This window comes from Psittacula echo, assembly GCF_963264785.1.
Source record: "Psittacula echo genome assembly, chromosome: Z".
Lineage (NCBI taxonomy): Eukaryota > Metazoa > Chordata > Aves > Psittaciformes > Psittacidae > Psittacula > Psittacula echo.
The window spans coordinates 31716965-31735595 of NC_137742.1; the positions used below are offsets into that span (position 1 = coordinate 31716965).

The 18631-nt window shown below is 36.4% G+C and overlaps 1 protein-coding gene across 4 annotated transcripts in view; it reads left to right on the forward strand.

Moving 5' to 3' along the window:
• The window catches only part of KDM4C (lysine demethylase 4C), a gene marked incomplete at its 3' end in the record, with an annotated part of 280296 nt that overhangs the window by 56027 nt on the left and 205638 nt on the right, over positions 1 to 18631 (forward strand). For 3 of the 4 annotated variants that reach the window (XM_080636683.1, XM_080636681.1, XM_080636682.1), the window contains one exon: positions 4407 to 4544. In XM_080636683.1, the coding sequence (XP_080492809.1) occupies positions 4407 to 4544 (138 nt within the window). Of the gene's footprint in view, positions 1 to 4406; positions 4545 to 7454; positions 7689 to 18631 lie in introns of those variants that run through there. The other variant, XM_080636684.1, reaches the window with a different exon arrangement.

Below are 18631 nucleotides of genomic sequence, written 5' to 3' on the forward strand. Positions count from 1 at the left end.
TGGGTTTCCCACTGTGAAGACTATTTAAAGAAGTTCAGAAGAACCAGGCAATATATACTTTTTTTCTCACTATTCCTGCTACAGTATAGTCCTTTAAACTGTCAGTGCTTTCTATAATTTCTTGTGGCCTCAGCACACTTGCCACAGTCCTTGTTTATTTTTCTGGTTACTGTTTTAATGTATATGGTGTTTGCTTGTTGATACCATGTGGATCTGTGTATACAGACTTAGTGGATCATGTTCCCTGCTTAGAATATAGCATAATGCAGTGCTTTCTATCTGTTTTAGCTGATACTGTTTCATAACAGTATGAAACATAGGAATAATGTTTAAGTGAATGTTTTCATGTATAGGGTTGTTGTAGTTTAACCCAGTAGGCAGCTAGGAACCACACATGTTCACTTCCTCCTGGTGATAAGAGAGAATCAGAAGTGTAAAAGTGAGAAAACTTGTGTATTGAGATAGTTTAATAAGTAAAGCATAAGCCACACACACAAGTGAAACAAAGCAAGGAATTAGTTCAGTATTGCCCATTGGCAGGCATATTCAGCCATCTCCAGGAAAGCAGGACTTCATCACACGTAATGGTTACTTGGGAAGATTAACACCATTACTCCAAATGACCCCACATTCCTCCTTCTACCCCGAGATGTATATGCTGAGCATGGCACCATATTGTCTGGAATATCCCTTGAGTCAGCTGGGGTCAGCAGTTCCACCTCTGTCCTCTCCCAATTTATTGTGCACCCCCAGCCTGGTCCCTGGTGGGGTGGGAGGCAGAAAAGGCCTTGACGCTATGTAAGCATCCCTGTGTTACCAGCACTGTTTGCAGCACAGGTGGGACGAAGCCACTGATTTGTTGTATGCCTTTTGTAATTAGCTTCACTTTGCATGCTTAAATCAGCCTATGTATAAAATTGAAGAAATGTAGGCATTGAGAAAGATATTGCCTGCTGTGGAAAACAAGCTTTTTTGACTGTATTACTCATATAAGAAGTAGTTTGTTTTCTGAATGATACATGATCATATGGAAATGTAGTTGCTGAGTTCAGTTTTTGTAATATATAGCTAAATATTGATTCCCTTCATAGCTTTGTGCTTCATCATGAAGTGTCAGATGAACCCTTCCAAACTGGAAGGTTTTATAACTAGATTTATAGTTTTGGATTTACAGAACATTACTCTGAACAGTATAATTTTCAGTGGTTGATGTTAAAATAGTGTATTGCAGAATGCTAGCATATTTGTTTTCAGTACCACACATTTCAGGTGGATAAGGAAGTTGATGTTCTTATTTCAGTGTCTTGATTATTGCTATATTCTAATTTGAGAATAAAAAATAAAGTTCTAGAAATAGTTAAATATTGGCAGTTTTATTCTTTCACCTAGTTTGGTGAGGAGGCAGACTGTACCCAAGTGTAATTGTAATTAATGGGATTCAGTGAGAAAGTGAATAATAGAGAGAACCAGGCTGTGATCTCTCATGGCTCAAAGTGATAGAAGTGGAAATGTGCTGAATGCTGATAAGTCAGCCTACGCCTACCAGGTGGCAGCTGAACTGCTGCTTGTTGCAATAGAACACCTGCTAAACTGTCAGCAGTAGGAGGGTGTATTGAGATAAATTTTAGAATTGTTAGCATTGAGAATAATCTTTCTTAAACATTCCCACAGCGATTGTTGGAGTGCTACAGTAGCAGTTATAATATATGCACCTGTATGTGCATTTGCATGTACATGCTAAATATGAACCCGCAAAAAGTTAACCTTGCAAAATGTAAGATCCAATTTATTGTTTAGCTTTGATGGCTGACTGTCTTTTCCTTGTTTTTCCTCTCCTTCCTTCATCCCATAATACAATCAGAAATATACATCTTGAAGTGCTATCTGTGTGCATTTTTTCTTGCATTGAGACAAAAAAAAAAAAAGGACAATTCATAAAACTGTAAGATGAGATTTTCAAAAGAGAAGAAAGGGGAGATTCTAAAAGCAGAAATTGAATGTAAGACAACCATGCCAGTAAAAAGCTGAGATTTAAGACATGACATGTTAATAAGAAAAATGTGTGGAGTTCTGAATTTTAATTTTGGTGGTTGTTTAAAATTTAACTCTCCCTTTTTTGTGATTTCAAATCATAAGTCTATTTCCCTAAAATGTTGTGTTTGTCTTTCCAGTTTTATCTTCTCTGTTGCTTATGCAAAACGTTCTTGCACAATAAAAATGGCTTGTTTAATCTGTAAGAAGTCTTATTTTCCTATGATTGGCAAAGGCATCTTGTTGAACAGTCATCAGTCATTGCTCAGATATTTGCTTCATTTAAATGGGTTTTTACTGGGCATGCTGTCTGATATGTGTTTCATGTAAAAAGACACATCTGACTGTATGGGGAATCTTTTAAGCCTTCTACATACTTTATTTATTAACTCTTTATCAGGTAGTACAGAGAACAGGGTGCCATTTCTAGTCTCTGAGTAGCTTGTCCTTGATACACCCTTCGGCGGTCTAACTTCAAGAGATGAGATCTGTCTGTGAGTGGGGAGGGTATGGCACAAGAGGTGCCATGTTGTTTTCTTCATGTCCAGAGGAGCAGTAGTTCATTCAGGTATAGGAAGATGAGATTTCTTTCTTGAAAGAAAATATCCTGGCCAGTGCTTCTTTGTTTGTGTGTGTGGGAGGATTTTTTTTTTTAAGGTTTTTCTGCTTTCTGTGATTTCTTGTGGCCTCAGCACACTTCTCTTTTGGTTACTTTTTTCACTGTACTTGTAAAGAAGAGAGCAGTCTTTTGGAACTACTTTTGCTCCTTCTCTAAAGCAGTATTAGAGCTTAACTGTAGTCAAGCTTTGCCTCTTTGAGAGCTCCTTTGGACCGCTTGTCCCTTAGGTATTTTGAAGTTCTCATTATCAATAGTACCATAGTCCTTCTGCTCTCTTAAATTGTGCTTTAAAGAGAGAGGGGGGAAGGGCAGGGGCAGATTAAGATTTCTTTTAATGGAAGTGGCATCTAATGGCTTTACATTGAGACATTCTGCATGGCATTTGCAATGCACATTTTGCCTTGGTGTCAGTAGCTGTTGCGGAGAAGGATGCACTTCATTTTCAAGAGAAAGGTAACAGTGAGTTTACAAAGTTCGGTGGTGAATGTGACAGTGACATCGAATCTAACAAGATTTGATGGGAAGGTGTACTTGAGTATTTACTGCAGAGAGGAAAGGGTCAGACAAAACTGTCAGGGAGACCCTCCCATTGTTTCCTGAGGTTCAGAGAGGACTCCCTTGCATTCTATACTCCTCTGAGGGAAGTTTAGGTGCAGCTTGATGCAGACTTAGTCCCAGATTTAATCAATGTTTTGTGTCAAAGGTGTATATGCTCACGTCAGTCTTCTACCTCGCTTAGCTAAGGTTTCAGTGCACTTATTCCTAATTCACGTACAGAGTATCTCAGCCTCAAGGGGTAACCTTGAGAGGTGTCCGAACTCCAGGGAGAACCTGGCATGCAGCCTGTGGATGTGCAGGAGACCTCAATGGGCCCTGAGCTGTCTGCTGTTTATGGAGTAACATGATGGACTTAGTCATGTTTGCATACCAGTGGATGTCTTGATTACTGTGCAGGAACAGGTCTTGACTACTGTGTTGCCATCTGCCTCCCCAGAGTCCAGTTTAAATATGTGTGTGTGAGCACGCTGCCAGAGCTGGAAGGGTGAAGAATTTGTGCAGGGCAACAATTCTTGCCATTAATTCTTTTTCCTTTCCTATCAAAAATGATTTAATGATCCTACCTGTGGGGATCCAAATGTATCCAATGTGTTCCTTTGGGACAGACAACATTGTTCTCTTTAACTGCTAAGGCTCATAAACTTAGAGCTTCTTTTACTTTATTCTTGATCATCAGTAGTAAGTAATTTAAAAGGCAAATCAGGCCCACTGTCACAGGTCTTCAAGTCATAATTTTTGTATGGGTGAGTATGGGACAGAAGCGTCTTTCTGCAGTCTTTCTAAGAGAAACACCTTCAGAGTGGTGAATAGAATAATTTCGTCAGCAATTAATTCGGACTAGTATTTAGGGATGATAATTGGTCATTTTGGTCCCAGCTGTCTCTGCTTCCTCTCAGGAAGATTAATATATTCTTTGCACTGTTTTTTCTAGTTTACTGTACTTTCAGGTTTTATTACTAGTGAACCTGTGTTCCAAGATTAGCTTCTTGACGGTATTTTCTGAATTTGTAAAGTAACACAAGTATTTGTCTCAAGTATACTATTACTTCTTGCATTACATTGCAGCTGTGTACACGGTTAAAAAAAAATCTTTCTAGGTAATTGCAAAGGCAAATAAAGTTTTCATTGCTTTAGGAACAGAAACAATTTTGTAATGTGGTTCACATGGAGGATTTTGTTTGTTTGTTTTGTACTGTAGGTTACACAAGAGGCAGGAGAATTTATGATCACTTTCCCATATGGATACCATGCAGGATTTAACCATGGTTTTAACTGTGCAGAGTCAACAAACTTTGCCACCTTCAGATGGATTGATTATGGAAAAGCAGCAAAATTGGTAAGTCGTATTGCAGGAAATTGACGTGCAAGGGAATCTTTCCTATGGGTATTTCTTCGTGACAATCTATCAAAGCCGATGAAAGAGGGAGAACTTTTAGATCAGGTAATGCTTTATATTGCCACTGAAATTTTATTTATAGGTGTTCTTTGTATAGTGGGTGTTATACTTCCAGCAATGTGTATTCCTCTCACTAATGAGTTTTGTTTCCAGTGTAATGTATATATTGTTTTTGAAACCCGTATCTATTTATGGATATTTTTAGGTTGAAACTACATATACTGAGGTTAGTATATGTGAAGACAACTGACTTCGGCTTTTAAACCTAGATTAAAATTTTGTTATGTGGCATGCTTTTTTTTTTTTTGCTTCTTTTTATATGCATCTTGTGAGTACACACACAAATCAAGAAAGTGTGCCATTTTTTCAGCACAAGTTTGTTACTGTTTTTCAGTATTTTGTGATTTTTCTCAGGTTACAGCTTATGTAAGTTTTGGTTAGTATGCTTCCCAGAATGCTTAAGTCAGAGACATTCTTTGCATTGACTTGTTTGTTACTGGAAAAAAAGAAACCCTTTTCAGGTGGTGATTTGCTTAATATATTAGGAATAAGATGTCATGGAAAAAAAGACAAAATTAGATGTGCAGGTTTAACCAGTGATAATAATGTGCTCTCATTAAGAGCTTGGGATTGGAAGACCATGAGAAATTTCTTAAATAATGGAAATTTACGATTCAAGGCATTTCTGATTAGTATTGTTAGCAAGGTTGAATATGCTTAAAAGGGAAGGAGTCATCTTCCTGTGTATGCATACACTGACAATGCTGAAAGTATTGAAAATATGAATGCATCTAGCATGTTCACGTTGGTCTTTACCTTTAATGGGAAAATCGTGTTTTAGTAGTCAACAGGTAAGGTGTTGACTGTAAAGTTAATTAAAAAATGCCCTGTGTATTTTATGGTTTTGAATTTCTATAGGTAGTACAATAAAATAAAATTGATAGGAATATAAGTACAGACACACATGCATTAATTGTGGCAGATAACACTGTCCTGGCTTTTAAAAGGTATGACTATTCTGCAACTCTGCTAATTGATTTAGCTGAACTTCAAGAATGGCAAACATTATCTTCAGATGTAGCAAAAAGCGTGATGGTACCTACAGCTACATCCTTTCAGTGTACAGGCTTCGTATTTCTAATATTTTAAAAATATGGTCTACCATTTGGCACCAGTGCAAACTATTAAATTTTTTATGCCTCCACTGTGCCTCTCAGTTATTGTATTACACTGTAAACTTAATGTAACATTTAAACTCAGTGGAGTTAGAAGTTATTTTTTTAAAGCTAATGACATTTTATTCCTTTACACCACTTCAAAGGTCCTTCTGAAATTCTGAATTTTTAGCTAAGAGGTCTTGGCATATGCAGTCTAAATGCTGTTTTATTTAGTCAAAATTCTTTAACGTATGGTTAAAACTTTCATCTTAGGACGCTAAATTCTGTGCTCTGTGGTTATTGCACATAAAAAGCATTGTTGTGCATAAATAGCAAAAGAAATTAAAGTAGATCTTTAGTGTCTGCCGCTGAATTTAAACATTAGAAAATTTTGAAATGGCATCTGAAGTCATAATGACTAGTCTTCCTGTATAGGGAAATCTTAGGTACCATTGTCAAATGTGAACTCCAATTTCTTTGGCAAATGTTCAGAGTGCTTAATGATTCTTGCTTATTTTTTTATTACTTACTACTGCAATAATGAGAATTTAAATTTATTTTTCTTCTCTTTTTAAATGAAAAAGAATATGCTAGGGAGTGCTAATAGTAGGAATTTAATTTTTTTTTTTTTTTTAAATTAAGAAGTATGTAAGCAAAGAAGTAATGGGAAGGTGATGAAATAATTCTTCATAATACTTTTTTTATGGTGTATGAATAGGGTAAACAAGTCAAAGAGAGAAAGGATTATGGTTATCTGTTGTTAAATTGCAATTGTATGACACTTTGAAAGTGCACACAAGTTATGGAATTACTGCAGATTTGGTGTGGTTTCTTAATTACAGTGTCACTGTAGAAGAGCATGAGGATAGCTGTGAGGATAGTTTCATCATAACCTGAGGAAACTTCCTGAAAGTATGAAATAAAAAGGTAAAAGGACTCTGTGCTCAAAGAATACTGATATTTTAGCAGGTTTTTTTCCTCAGCTTTGGTAGTTTCACATAAAAAAAAAAAAGGCAGACCAAACCACCACAGGCTTGCATTCCCATTTGTCAGAGTACTGATGTCGTGCTTGACTCGTCTTTTATTTCTTTATGTGGTATGTACAAGACTTGAAAAAGTTATTTTGAATTCCCTAGTTCCCTTGTATTGTACTGCAGAAATTGCCTGTGTCAGCATAATACAGCAATATCTAGGTTTGTTGCTGTATTCTCCCTTAAAGAATATGGTATACCGATGACTGATAGTTTGTCTTCCTACAGGAACACTTTTATTTTTAGGGAAGAGTTTCTAATTGCTGAATTTGTGCCTTAGAAGAAGGAAAAATCCTGAAGTACAGTCAATATTCAATCTTCATTAACTTCAGAAAAAAAAGAGAATCCAGCAAAGATTTCCATTAAAGTTGTAGTAAACATTTAGGCTGTGTGATGATACCGTTTTCCTTCATGAAATGAGATGGCGTTAAAGATTCTGTGAAATTGATTGCAAATGTTGACTCAGAGGCACTCACTACTGAAAACTTTGGTTAAGCAGAGACTGGATGCAAATTAAAAAAATATTTTCTGCCTTTAAAAATGTTAAACTTACGATCTTGATTTCACTATGTGTATCCTAACTACCTGTAGTAATTGAACAGTGGGAGCAGAGATGTACCCTCCAGCTTGTTTTATAGAGCTTTTGTAACACTTCCTTTCAGGGATGATGTATGAGAAGTAATATCAGATGGTACCTCCAGTGTGCTCTTTGTGACAACTTGCCTGCTGCTTTGAGCTGTGCTCTCACTTTTGGACAGAATTAAGGAGAAGTAAAAAGTAGATTTAAAAACCAAACAAACAAGTAAACTCTCAAACCAACCCCCAAACACCGCAAAAAGCCAGAAATGGAGAAATAGCAGACGTACTAAAAGTTGCTCTACTCCAGAAGAGAAATAGTAGATTTCTGTGTGGATTTTGCTGTCTTTTGAAACTGCCAAGACCACACAGGAAGATAAATAGGAGATGCTGGTGAAAGGAACAAACCAGTCATGTTCTGCTGAAGATGACTGACAAATGGATGTGGTGAGCAGGGATGCTGGTGAAGTGCTGATATTCGATAATGGCAGGACTTAATCAGAAGTATGTAGTGCTCAGCTCGTGATTACTTTAGTTGTGTTTGTTATATTCTGTGAGGATGAGAGGTACTCTGAACTTTAGATAAGGTCGTAGAGTCATAGGGTAGTTAAGGGTTGGATAGGACCCTAAGATCAAGTTCCAACCCCCGTGCCATGGGAAGGGACACCTCACACTAGATATTCTTAGTCATCATCACACTGTAACTTTCATTAGTTGAATGCTATTTATTTTTTTTTGGGAAAAAAAAAAAAAAAGTACAAAATAGGGGCAGATAGGATATTTCTTCAGGCTTCATTTGTCATTTTTCCTAATGGAGCCTACACTTACTTGAGTAGGCTGGAAACGTGTAGCTTCATGAAGTGTGTTTTGAGTTTCCTTATTCCAGTGGACTTTGTTACTTTGGTAAACAGATGAACCAGTGGCAATTAGCTTGTGTGTGTTGTAAGTATCTACTTTGATTTGTGTTGAGGAGGTAACTTGTGAATAAAGGGTGATGTTCAGTTCTCAGAATTGTGAATAGAAATATTTACACATTATTCTTTTATGTCAAATGAAATCCTTCTGAAGCAACTGAATAAAAGACACTTCTCTAGTTTGAGAATAATCTTGTATTCCTATGTTTATTAGCTGCAGGACAGGATGCTCTGTGCCCCAACCGCAAATATGTGGATCATCTATGTTTATTAATTTTATTATTTTGTCTATTATTGTTGTTATTTCTAAAGAGTGTAAATGTTGCCCTCATACAAGGATATCAGTGCAAGACCTCTCAGTTTACAGGTGTCAAAACTGGTGTTCTGTCATGATTTTCACCTGTCCAAATTTTAGCTTTGATAGATAGGAACTTTATGCACTCAAATTTGATACTGAGAATTGGAAACATTAGATTTTTAATAAATTTTTGTGTCATTGTGTAAAGGCATGTTTTTTTTTTTTTGGTTTTTTTTTTTTTTTTTTTTTTTTCTTTTAGTTTTTTGGTTTTTCTTTTTTTCCCTCCTCTCTCTTAGAATTCCTCTTTTTCCTTGCTGCTGGTTTGCATATGTTTGCAAAACTTGCAGGTTGACTGATCAGTTCCTAATTATAGGGAATTCCCCCCAAACCCACATCATTTCACCTTACGTAGAGTTTCTGGACTGCATATTCCCACCTAAGGTTGATAAGAGAAGTAGTTCATAGAACAGAGAACTGGGTTGAGGTAGAAGACCTGTGTAGGAAATTGGTTATGTGAGCAGGTTTGGTCAGGGCTCTCTAATTCTTTATGCAGTGGTGATTATTTTAGTTTCTGTTGTCCCATTTTCATCTGGTTACTGTTTAAATCCCCAGATGTCCCTGTCTATTACTTTTCCAGATCCTTGTTTCAGGTTCTCTTACAACTCTCTGTCACTCTTTGCCAAAATGGATACCTATGCTTCCAACAGCTTTCAGAGAAAGCACTGGCATTTTTGAATACTGCTGTCATTGCTCACTCTGTTTTGTGGCACCAGTTGATGACTTTCACTCAGTATAAATGTATGTAAATTTTACTTCCTTCTATCAGGGATAGAGTCACACTAGGTGATTTTACTAGTCATTATAATGATTCTTTTGTGTTGCAACTTCTTTTAGGACATGATTTGTTTTCAAATGTTGGAAAGCTTTTTTGTTGTTTAGCTGAGACGTAGAACCTGAGAAGTCTACCAACCTTTCTGTGTGAAACGTGAGCTACTTAAGTATTACTGCTTTCTTTCATAAAATTAAGTTGGTAATTACTCATGCATTTTGCAGTGGTAGCTGCTTAGCAACATATTTTCTGTGGATAGGTTAGATCAAAGTGCTGGCCTGCAGGTTGTGTTTTTCCCTTTGGTGGGATGAAGTGCAGTTGTTTTGATGTTAGGTTTGATGGATTTGTTTGCCACTGCATTCATTAGCTTCACATCAAAAAACTGACAGGCTGTTAAATGAAACTTTGGCTTAGATTTTCAGCTTGACTGTTTTGAGACCTTTGTGAAGATATTTTGTTTTTGTGCTGCAGCAGCCTCAAGCAGTTATGACTGTTTCAAAGGGAAGAAAAATTATTTAGTATCCTGATTTTTTTGGGTAAAAGAAGAGTCATTGTCTTGAGGATAGCCATGTCCAGGTTATGCTATCCAAACAATATATTTTATTATAAAATGTATTTTGAGAGACAGTATGTATCACTTAAATAATTTTGTCAGAAAAGAAATTATACTTACCACACAAAAGCACTTTTCTATCTCAGAATTTATTGAGGTAATAATTTTTCCAAGGAGGATTATGTTTAGGTTGTTTTTGTACAATACAGTATTATTTATCAGTTTAAAACTTACTTGTACCATCATTTTTATTTTGTTTTTTAAACGTGGGTGAGTGATTTAAAGGCCTGGACTTGAAAAGTAACTTGCTACTCCTGCAGCAGTGTTTAGGACTGAATGTCAGAAATAGCTGTGTGCATATGCTCATGAGTGATTCTTATATCAGCTTATTTTATTGGTTTGAAGTGGGTACTGCTGTCAAGGAAACATCTTTTTGTATTGTTGTTGTTAGTATTATTTTTTTTCTAAACACCACATGTTGGTACATTTGATGCCAGTCTGCAATGATAGCAGCATCATTCAGGATGTAGAAATTAATGTTTTTACTTGTTGGAAAAAATAGTTAGTCATCTTATATCGTTGACGTGGCTGCTGATGGTATCTTACAAAGATCCAGAACCAGACATGCTTTCCATTTGTGGTCCTGGTATTAGTACACCACTTCAAAGAAAATCCTGTGCATTCTGCATGTTGACGTTTCACTTCATAATCAGCTGCCACTCTCATCTCTATAGTTGTCATGGAATGTTAGCTTTTATTTTTTCTTTATGTTTATTTCTTTAATCTTGATCTGTTCCTTAGCTATTATTTTTGCCCATTTTACTACTGCCATCATCTACTGTTCATGCTTGGTTCTTACACCCCAAACTCAGCATTTCTTGAGAATAGCAGCAGATTGTCAGTCTCCTAGTGGGCAATAACTTGTGGGTTTCTAGCACTGTGGCATCTTGAATTTGGAACTTTAAAGGTTTTGGGATTAGAAAAGAATAGCAATAATCAGAATATTTTTTCTTGTAAATGCAAAAGAGAATTATGTTCTATTGGTTTTTTTGTACCTTCCCATTTCCCAACGAGTACCAGAGCAACTGGTTGTAAGTTTTCATAATCCGAAAAGTCATATGATTGTGCTACTCTGTGTGCAAGTACTGTTATTATCTTGAGTAATCTGTGGTTCTGAAGGTCAGTGTGGATTCTCATGAATCTTTTCCATCTGTACTTAGCCTAACTTCTTTTTCTGTGTGATGTTACAGTACATGTGACGAAGGTTATGCATGGATGTTTCTGGCTCAGGCAAATGTCACTGATGCCAGAAAGTGGTTCAGGTGTCAGTGCATGTCCGGGCAATTGAAGTGAGCCATCTGTCGTTGTATTCTCTTACTTATACCATTTGCGTAAGTAAAACTAGTCTTAAAAAACTTAACTCATTCTCCTACTCTAAGAGGAAGTCAGCTCTCCAGCCTTGCCAGAATAACTTTCTATTTTGACACTTGGAGGCAACCTAACCCAATGTGCAAAAATATCAGTTCCTGTAAAACCACCACCTGCAACCTTCCTTCTCATAAACCAAGCTGTCCCCCAACTTCTCTGTTTTTGTTGTTACTATTATTTTTAATTGTTTTGCAACTGTTTGACTCTTGAGTTTGAACCATGAGAAATTTCGTATCATATCATTTCATATCTTTCTATAGAAGGTAATTCTATTCCTAGATGTTGCAATGTACTCCATTAGGACTAGTATTGGAAGAGTGAGAAATGCTTCTGTTTCATGGATTTCATGTAATTTGGTGCCACCAGAAGCCAGGATGGTCTTAGGATACTGGAAATGATTGTGCTGATGTTTCTTCCTTGCAGTTTCTGTTATTCTCTGACATTGTCTGGAACTCAGATGTTCTTGTTCCCTACCCCCATCTCTTTACTCCTTTTGCATGTAGAGATAAAGTTTTGCAAGATGATTTTCACTCAGTTAACCTATGTACCTTCTATTGGGACCTTCTACAGGGTTCACCCCTACTGGAGATGAATCACTCCTGCAGTTGGTACTGGAATCACTATTTTAGCTCAAGCCAGCATACTGTGGAGATAAACATGTACTTGCAGTTTTCCCTGTTTTTCTGTGACTGTGTGGAATATTACGTAAAAATGAAGCATAGATATTGATAGATTTGAAACACAGGTGTGCTATTTACTTTCTTCATTTTATACAAAAAACACTGTAAATGAAACGTAATAAACAATATATAAACAGTTCAACTTAATATGAGCAGTACAGAATGCTTGTTTGAACGAAGAAGATTAAATGATATAACCACATCCTGAGGTAACTATACCAGGATAAATAAAGTGTAGGTGCTACTTTTAGTACATATGAGCTGTGTAGCTACCAGATATGTGAAAAAGGAGCTGAACATATAGGATGCCTCAGCTGCAGATTTAGTGTCTCCACTCTGCTTGTTAATCACTTGAGCGATTAGGTCTTGCTTGTTTGCTACTAGTTAAAAAGTCTTGAGGTTTAAAAATCTTGAAAAGGATCTTAAATGAACTGTATAACTTGTCCTGGTTTGGTTTTAGATAAAACCCACAATAAACCATACTGCTATGGTTTACAAAAAGGAGGTTATTGAGGTATATCTTGAAATAATTTGCTGAAATGTTTTATAGCAAAACAAGTTGAATTAAGACCTTGGTGCTAGTGCGTTTGTATTCAGTGCGTTTGTATTCAGTTTTTAAGGTTTATCCTTCTGCCTGAAGGATTAACCACTTTCAAGTTGTTGTCAGAAAAGGTAGAATCAATCACCTTGAAGGTGTCATATTTCTCTGAGGATATATATAGTCACCTCTTAACGTGGTTACAGTATTAACACCGAAGAAAAAGGTGTATTGGTGTTGTAGATAAAGCACACTACTGTATGGTTCATTGCAAAACCTTATGTACATTCTTAGAGTGAAGTAAGTTTTTTCATTCTTTTCTAAGTTTAATACCAATATAACCAAATAAATTCAGTGAAGACTTTGTTCTCTGTAGCTAATTTAGATTCGACCTCATCAGATCAATTGCTAACTTCTAGATCTTAACAAAAAAATCACCTGGTTTTTACTTTTGCCACATGACCTCCCACATGCTTGGGATCCTGAGGGATTATTTTTCACCTGAAGTTTGTTCCTAATATACACCTACGTATATGTATATAAAAAGATGGATTGCTTTATGGAGTTAGAACAGTATCTGCTTCTATGGGTCAGTCCAGTTTGAAATACTCAGCTAAAATCTGAATGAAAAATAAAAACTTATTCTATTGATGTCACTGTGCTTATGTCTGGATTTGCCTGCCTATTCCAATTAAATTATTTCAGTTCTTCTGAATACCTTAATACAGGTCAGTAGGTTCTGTGTTTTGGTGGCCTTTTCAGATGTTGAGAACAATCACAGTGTGTAAAGAAGACAGAGAGGTCTGAGTGTTTTGATGCATTATTATAAGTGCTGTGGGGATAAATCTGTGATATACATAGAGGAGAAATGTAGTTCAGATACTGTAATTTTGTTTTGTTTCTTTTTCATGCCTGTTTTTCTGTTTCCAATGAATCAAGAGAGAGACTGTAAAAATTTACTCAAAAATGGGAAAGATACCATCAAGAAACCCTCAAAATCCCCTTTAGAGGAGCTGCTTATAAGACAGTATTGAGCTACTTGGAATGACTAACATAATAAATCTATAACATAGTAATTATCTCCAACTCAACTTCAGACTGTGCTAGCCAAAACAGAGGTGTTTGTAGAAAATATGCAGAAAGACTTGTGAAATGAGATAGAAGGAACAGTGAAATAAAATGAACATAGATTGCTGAGGCTCTTAAAGTGTAGCCCTTTAGAAAACTGACAGCTTTAAGAGACTGAGATAGAAAGACAATTTCTGTGCTTTTTGTTATTTGGTTATGGTTGACTATAGGGGATTAATATTTTTCACCTGTGTGCAAAAAAGTTAATATCAAAGAAGTACCTGCCTGCATGATGAATTTAATCTTCTACAAGGAGTGGTCTCAAGTGTTGTTTAATACTCCAAACAATAAGAAGTAGGGTCTTAAAAGTGAAATAGTTTAATTGGTGCAAAAATTTGAAGGATTTAGTTGGAAAAATATGGAAAAGAATAATATGGTTAAGTTTTAGACTGGTCTTCAGTGTAGCAACATTGTACTGTACATTGGACATTTTTTTAGTGGAGAAAGTACAATGAGAATTTGAGGTGGTTGTGCCTTTAAAATCTGCCTGTTGTTTTTGTTTACAGAGCTGGAGAGGAAAATTCTTGAGGTCTTCTCTAAAGCTGTAGCAGGCACATTTAAATTAAAGTTTTTACTGAATCTGGTAAGAAAAGAGGAACTAGTTTGTCAGTCAAGCCACCCTCCATCTTGTTAGTAAAGGTCTGTATTCTGCATAATTAAATAAAAATGTAATTGCTGGTGCCTTAGTAAAGCAGTAGTTGTATATGGAAAACAAAACCAGGGTCTGTGAGAATAAAAAGATGCAAGCTCGTTGATACTATTTACCAGTTTCTGATGGCTGAATCACTCCCTCATAGTAAAGAATTTTTTCCTAATCTAAATCTAATCTAAATCTCCCCTCTGTCAGCTTAGAGTCGTTCCCCTTTGTGCTGTCACTACATGCCCTTGTAAAAAGTCTCTCTACAGGTTTCCTATAGGTCCCCTTTAGACACTGGAAGCTGTTCTAAGGTATCCCTGGAGCCTTTTCTTCTCCAGGCTGAACAAGCCGAACTCTCTCAGCCTGTCTTCAGAAGAGAGGTGCTTCGGACCTTGGATCATAGTGCTTAAAAACATATAAGCTCTTATGTGAGCTGTAATCATGAGCTTAGAAACATATCAGAAAGGACTTTATAATTTTTTATTTTTAAACTTTTGATACGTGTTAGAACCTGGCAGCATTTTGTCTTTGATGTAATGATGAGTTCCAAGATACGTATTACTTTGTCTTTACTTGTCATCTTAGAATAATATTGCGTACATTCTTCAGAATATGTCAGTCTCCTCTTAAATCTTCATTATTTCTTCCTTATTATAGGGCCTTCTGCCAAGAGAGGAGTAAAATCTGGCGTGGTCCTCTTGTGGCTGTGACTGAAATAATCTCTTGCAGTACTTCAGAAGGGCTTTCCCCTTTTTCCATTTGTAGTGTTGACAAACTGTTTATTAGTTGCTTCGTCTTGCAGGCCTACTCTGCCAGACGTCTTAAAAGAAACTGCCCCGCCATGTTATAAATCTCGTAGTTATTGAATCTGATACTGAAAATTATGAGGTCTTTGCTTTAGCTGGTGTACAATTAGAATTCGTTCAGGGAGTTTTTATTTAGATGAAGAAAACTTTGAAACTGTGTCCTGCTCTTGAATTTCATGTCTTTGTCTGGCTAGAATATGAAATAAATACCAGAAAATGTGTTCTTACAGCATTTTTGACCTGTATAAATTAAATGCTAATTTTGTAATGCAAGAATGTGTTTTTATTTATTTAAGGTACTTTGGCATAAATCCATTTTGACAGGCTTCTACAGCTAAGCAAACATATTTAATTCGGACTTTTGGAAGGTGCTGAGCACAGCACCTAGTGACTAGTGTAATTCAGCATCTCTAAAAATAAAGCAAGTTTTGTTTAATTTCAGGCAAAATTTTAGTGTAAACGACTACCAGTGGGTCTCCTGCATCTTTTTGGCTCTTCAACTTTGACGAGAAGTGCTACATCTGTTTTTGTAGGCAGATTCACATTTCCTGTGAGACAACTCTTCCGCTACGTACTCTCCCAGTGCTAGTCTTGCAGGAGAAAAGAGGCGATAAGTTCGATAAACCATGCAGTTACTGTGTGTAACGTGAGTTGCCATAATCGATAGGGGAATGGTAGTGTAGTGCATTTGTACAGAATCAGCTTGGAGAGTGGATATTTCTTCCTTTGGCGTTATTGCTAAACTCCAGCATGTGACAGAATCAGTATTTGTGTCATAAAAGGGATGTGTCTAGCACATTATGGCTTATTTAAAGTAATGTGAAATTTTATTGACTGCTGTGTTGCTTATAGAATTGTTACAAACCAGTTTGATTTGGAAAAGCTTTGAATCTAAAGATAATAAATTTAATATGAATGCTTTTAATTGAATTCTGCTTAATTTAAATAATGTAACTTGTATTGATTATGCTGCTGCAATTTATTTGGATTTTTATTTTTAATTAAGATTCAGTAATCTTGTTTTACCTTCCAGAGCTGTTGATAAAATGACTGCAAAGAAAATGCATATTAATTAGATTAACACTTACATACGTTATTTAAAGCAAAATCAGACCATAATTTCTTTTTTTTTTTTTTATTTGTGAAGTTATGTTATACTTAGTAATATTTCTAAGAAGGAATACGGTCCAATTTTATTTGGATTTTTTTTTCTTCCTAAGCAAATTAGTGCTTTTATAATCCTGAAATGATATAGGTGCTTCTTTTGCTCCAGGTGCCTCAGAGGCTGCCAGCAGTACCTTCTGAAGCTGCTATGGTGATTGCTAAAGTGCAACATAATCCTGTTAATTCCATGTGCATCCTGTAACTTTTTCTGTGGCTTCTCCCTGTAGGCTGGTGTCTGTGCAGCATTGGAACATAGTCTCAAACTTGGATGACTTCTTAATAATTTTCTGGCAAGGAGACTGCCAGCTGATAGTATTGAATATGTTGAAACCAATCCAGAATTAAACACTTGCTTTATTAACTTACACCGTGAATGGTGTCTTAAGGCTTACTGTGATTACTTGATTTTCCTCTCTCTGCCCCCCCATCTTTGTTAGTATTGCTAGCAGTTTGAAACGAGAGTCTAAGATTATCACTTGCCTTGGCTCAAAATGTGCATTTTATTTATTTATAAGTATGCAGTAATAAAAATGCAATTTATTTCTGCATCTGTGCATGTGAAAGAGTCGTTATATAAAGCAAAGGTTACTGATATGTTGAAAGGTCAGAGAAGCTGAGCAGAAAGCAGGGCTGTAGAGCTGATTTCTTGGCAAATGCCTGTACCTTAACACAAGACTGGAAAGCTGAAGACACTGAACTAGTTGAGTTCACAGAAGTCTTTGCAAATATTTGTGCAAGACAGAAACCTTTTTAAGTGATAGCTTCAAACACCAGGTTTTGAACTTTGATTAACACTTAGTTTACCTAAATTCAATCAGGAAGATTGAACTGCTGTTGACTCACTAGTAGAAGTCTCTTAGAAATAATTACTTCAGATACTGTTAACATAGTGGGGCTGTGTTAATTCTGTCATACATTCTGTCATATGGGGGGACCTTGCTGCTCTCTACAACTACCTGAAAGGAGGTTATAGTGAGGTGGGTGTTGATCTCTTCTCCCAAATAGCAATTGATAAGACGAGAGAATATGGCCTCAAGTTGTACCAGGGGAGGTTTAGATTGGATATTGGGAAAAATATTTTTACCAAAAGGGTTGTCTAGCCTTGGAGCAGGCTACCCAGGGAAGTCATGGAGTCACCATCCCTGAAGGTATTTGAAAGGTGTGTAGATGTGGCACTTAGAGACCTGGTTTAGTGGTGGACTTGGCAGTGTTTTGTTAATGGTTGGACATGATCTTATGTCTTTTCCAACTTAAATGATTCTGTGATTCTGTACCAGAGCAGCAGCTTAAAAACTGAGCTAATGAGACCTTAGTGTTACAGCTGGAATCAAAATTATATGGTATGTTGGTAAACTAGACAGAAATCTGCAGCATTTTGTGTCCTGAGGTGAATGTGCTTTCCGAGGTCTCTCATTTCTTGTCATTGTATTTTCTGAGGTTGTTTGCAATTGGTTGACTGACAGGTTTTATTTTTCTTCATGATGAAATCCTAGCAGCAAGCAGCTCTGTGAATTGTCCCGTTGGCTCTTTCTGCAGTTGTGATGATTCCTGTGTGTATGCATAGGTTGGAAAGATATTTGGCAGTAAATGAATAGAATCACAGAATCAACTAGGCTGGAAAAGACCTTTAATATCAAGTCCAAACGTTACCCCAGGGCTGCCAAGACCATATCACTGAAAGCCTCATCTACATGGTTTTTGAATGGAATTTTCCTTTCCAAATCTTTTTTTCTGTGCCTTTGTATGTGGGCCCACATTTGTGTGTTTTGCCTAGCCTGTGGTTATGTGGTTATGTGATGGTATGACCAGAAAAGGCTCTTTATAAGGCAAATTCTAAACATGATCTGAATTCTTTTTCTGAAAATCTGAATATACTTTTAAATTTCCTATGTAGGTGAGCAGTGGTAGACCTCCTGTCTTCCTTCCTTGAGCTCTTACACTTTTGTGCGGAGTTTATTCTCTGAACATTCAATCTCTTCAAGTATTTTTCTGGCAGGCTTAGGTTTTTAGCACTATACATGAGTGTAGATAATAGAAAAGATTTGGGGCTTCCTAACCATTTGTAATTCTTCATTTAGTGGGAAAACAAATAGAGAAAAATTCTAGTTCCAAGTTCAGGAAATACCTAATTTACAATTTTACAGCATTGTGTGTTTGTTAAGGTCACCATCCAAGAAGCAATTTTCAAAGTGGGTGGTTTGCAATAATGAAGACAAGTGAGATGGTAATTCTAATAAGCCACAGGTGAAATTGAGAAAGCCTGGCCAACTGCTTTAATGCAAGTTCAA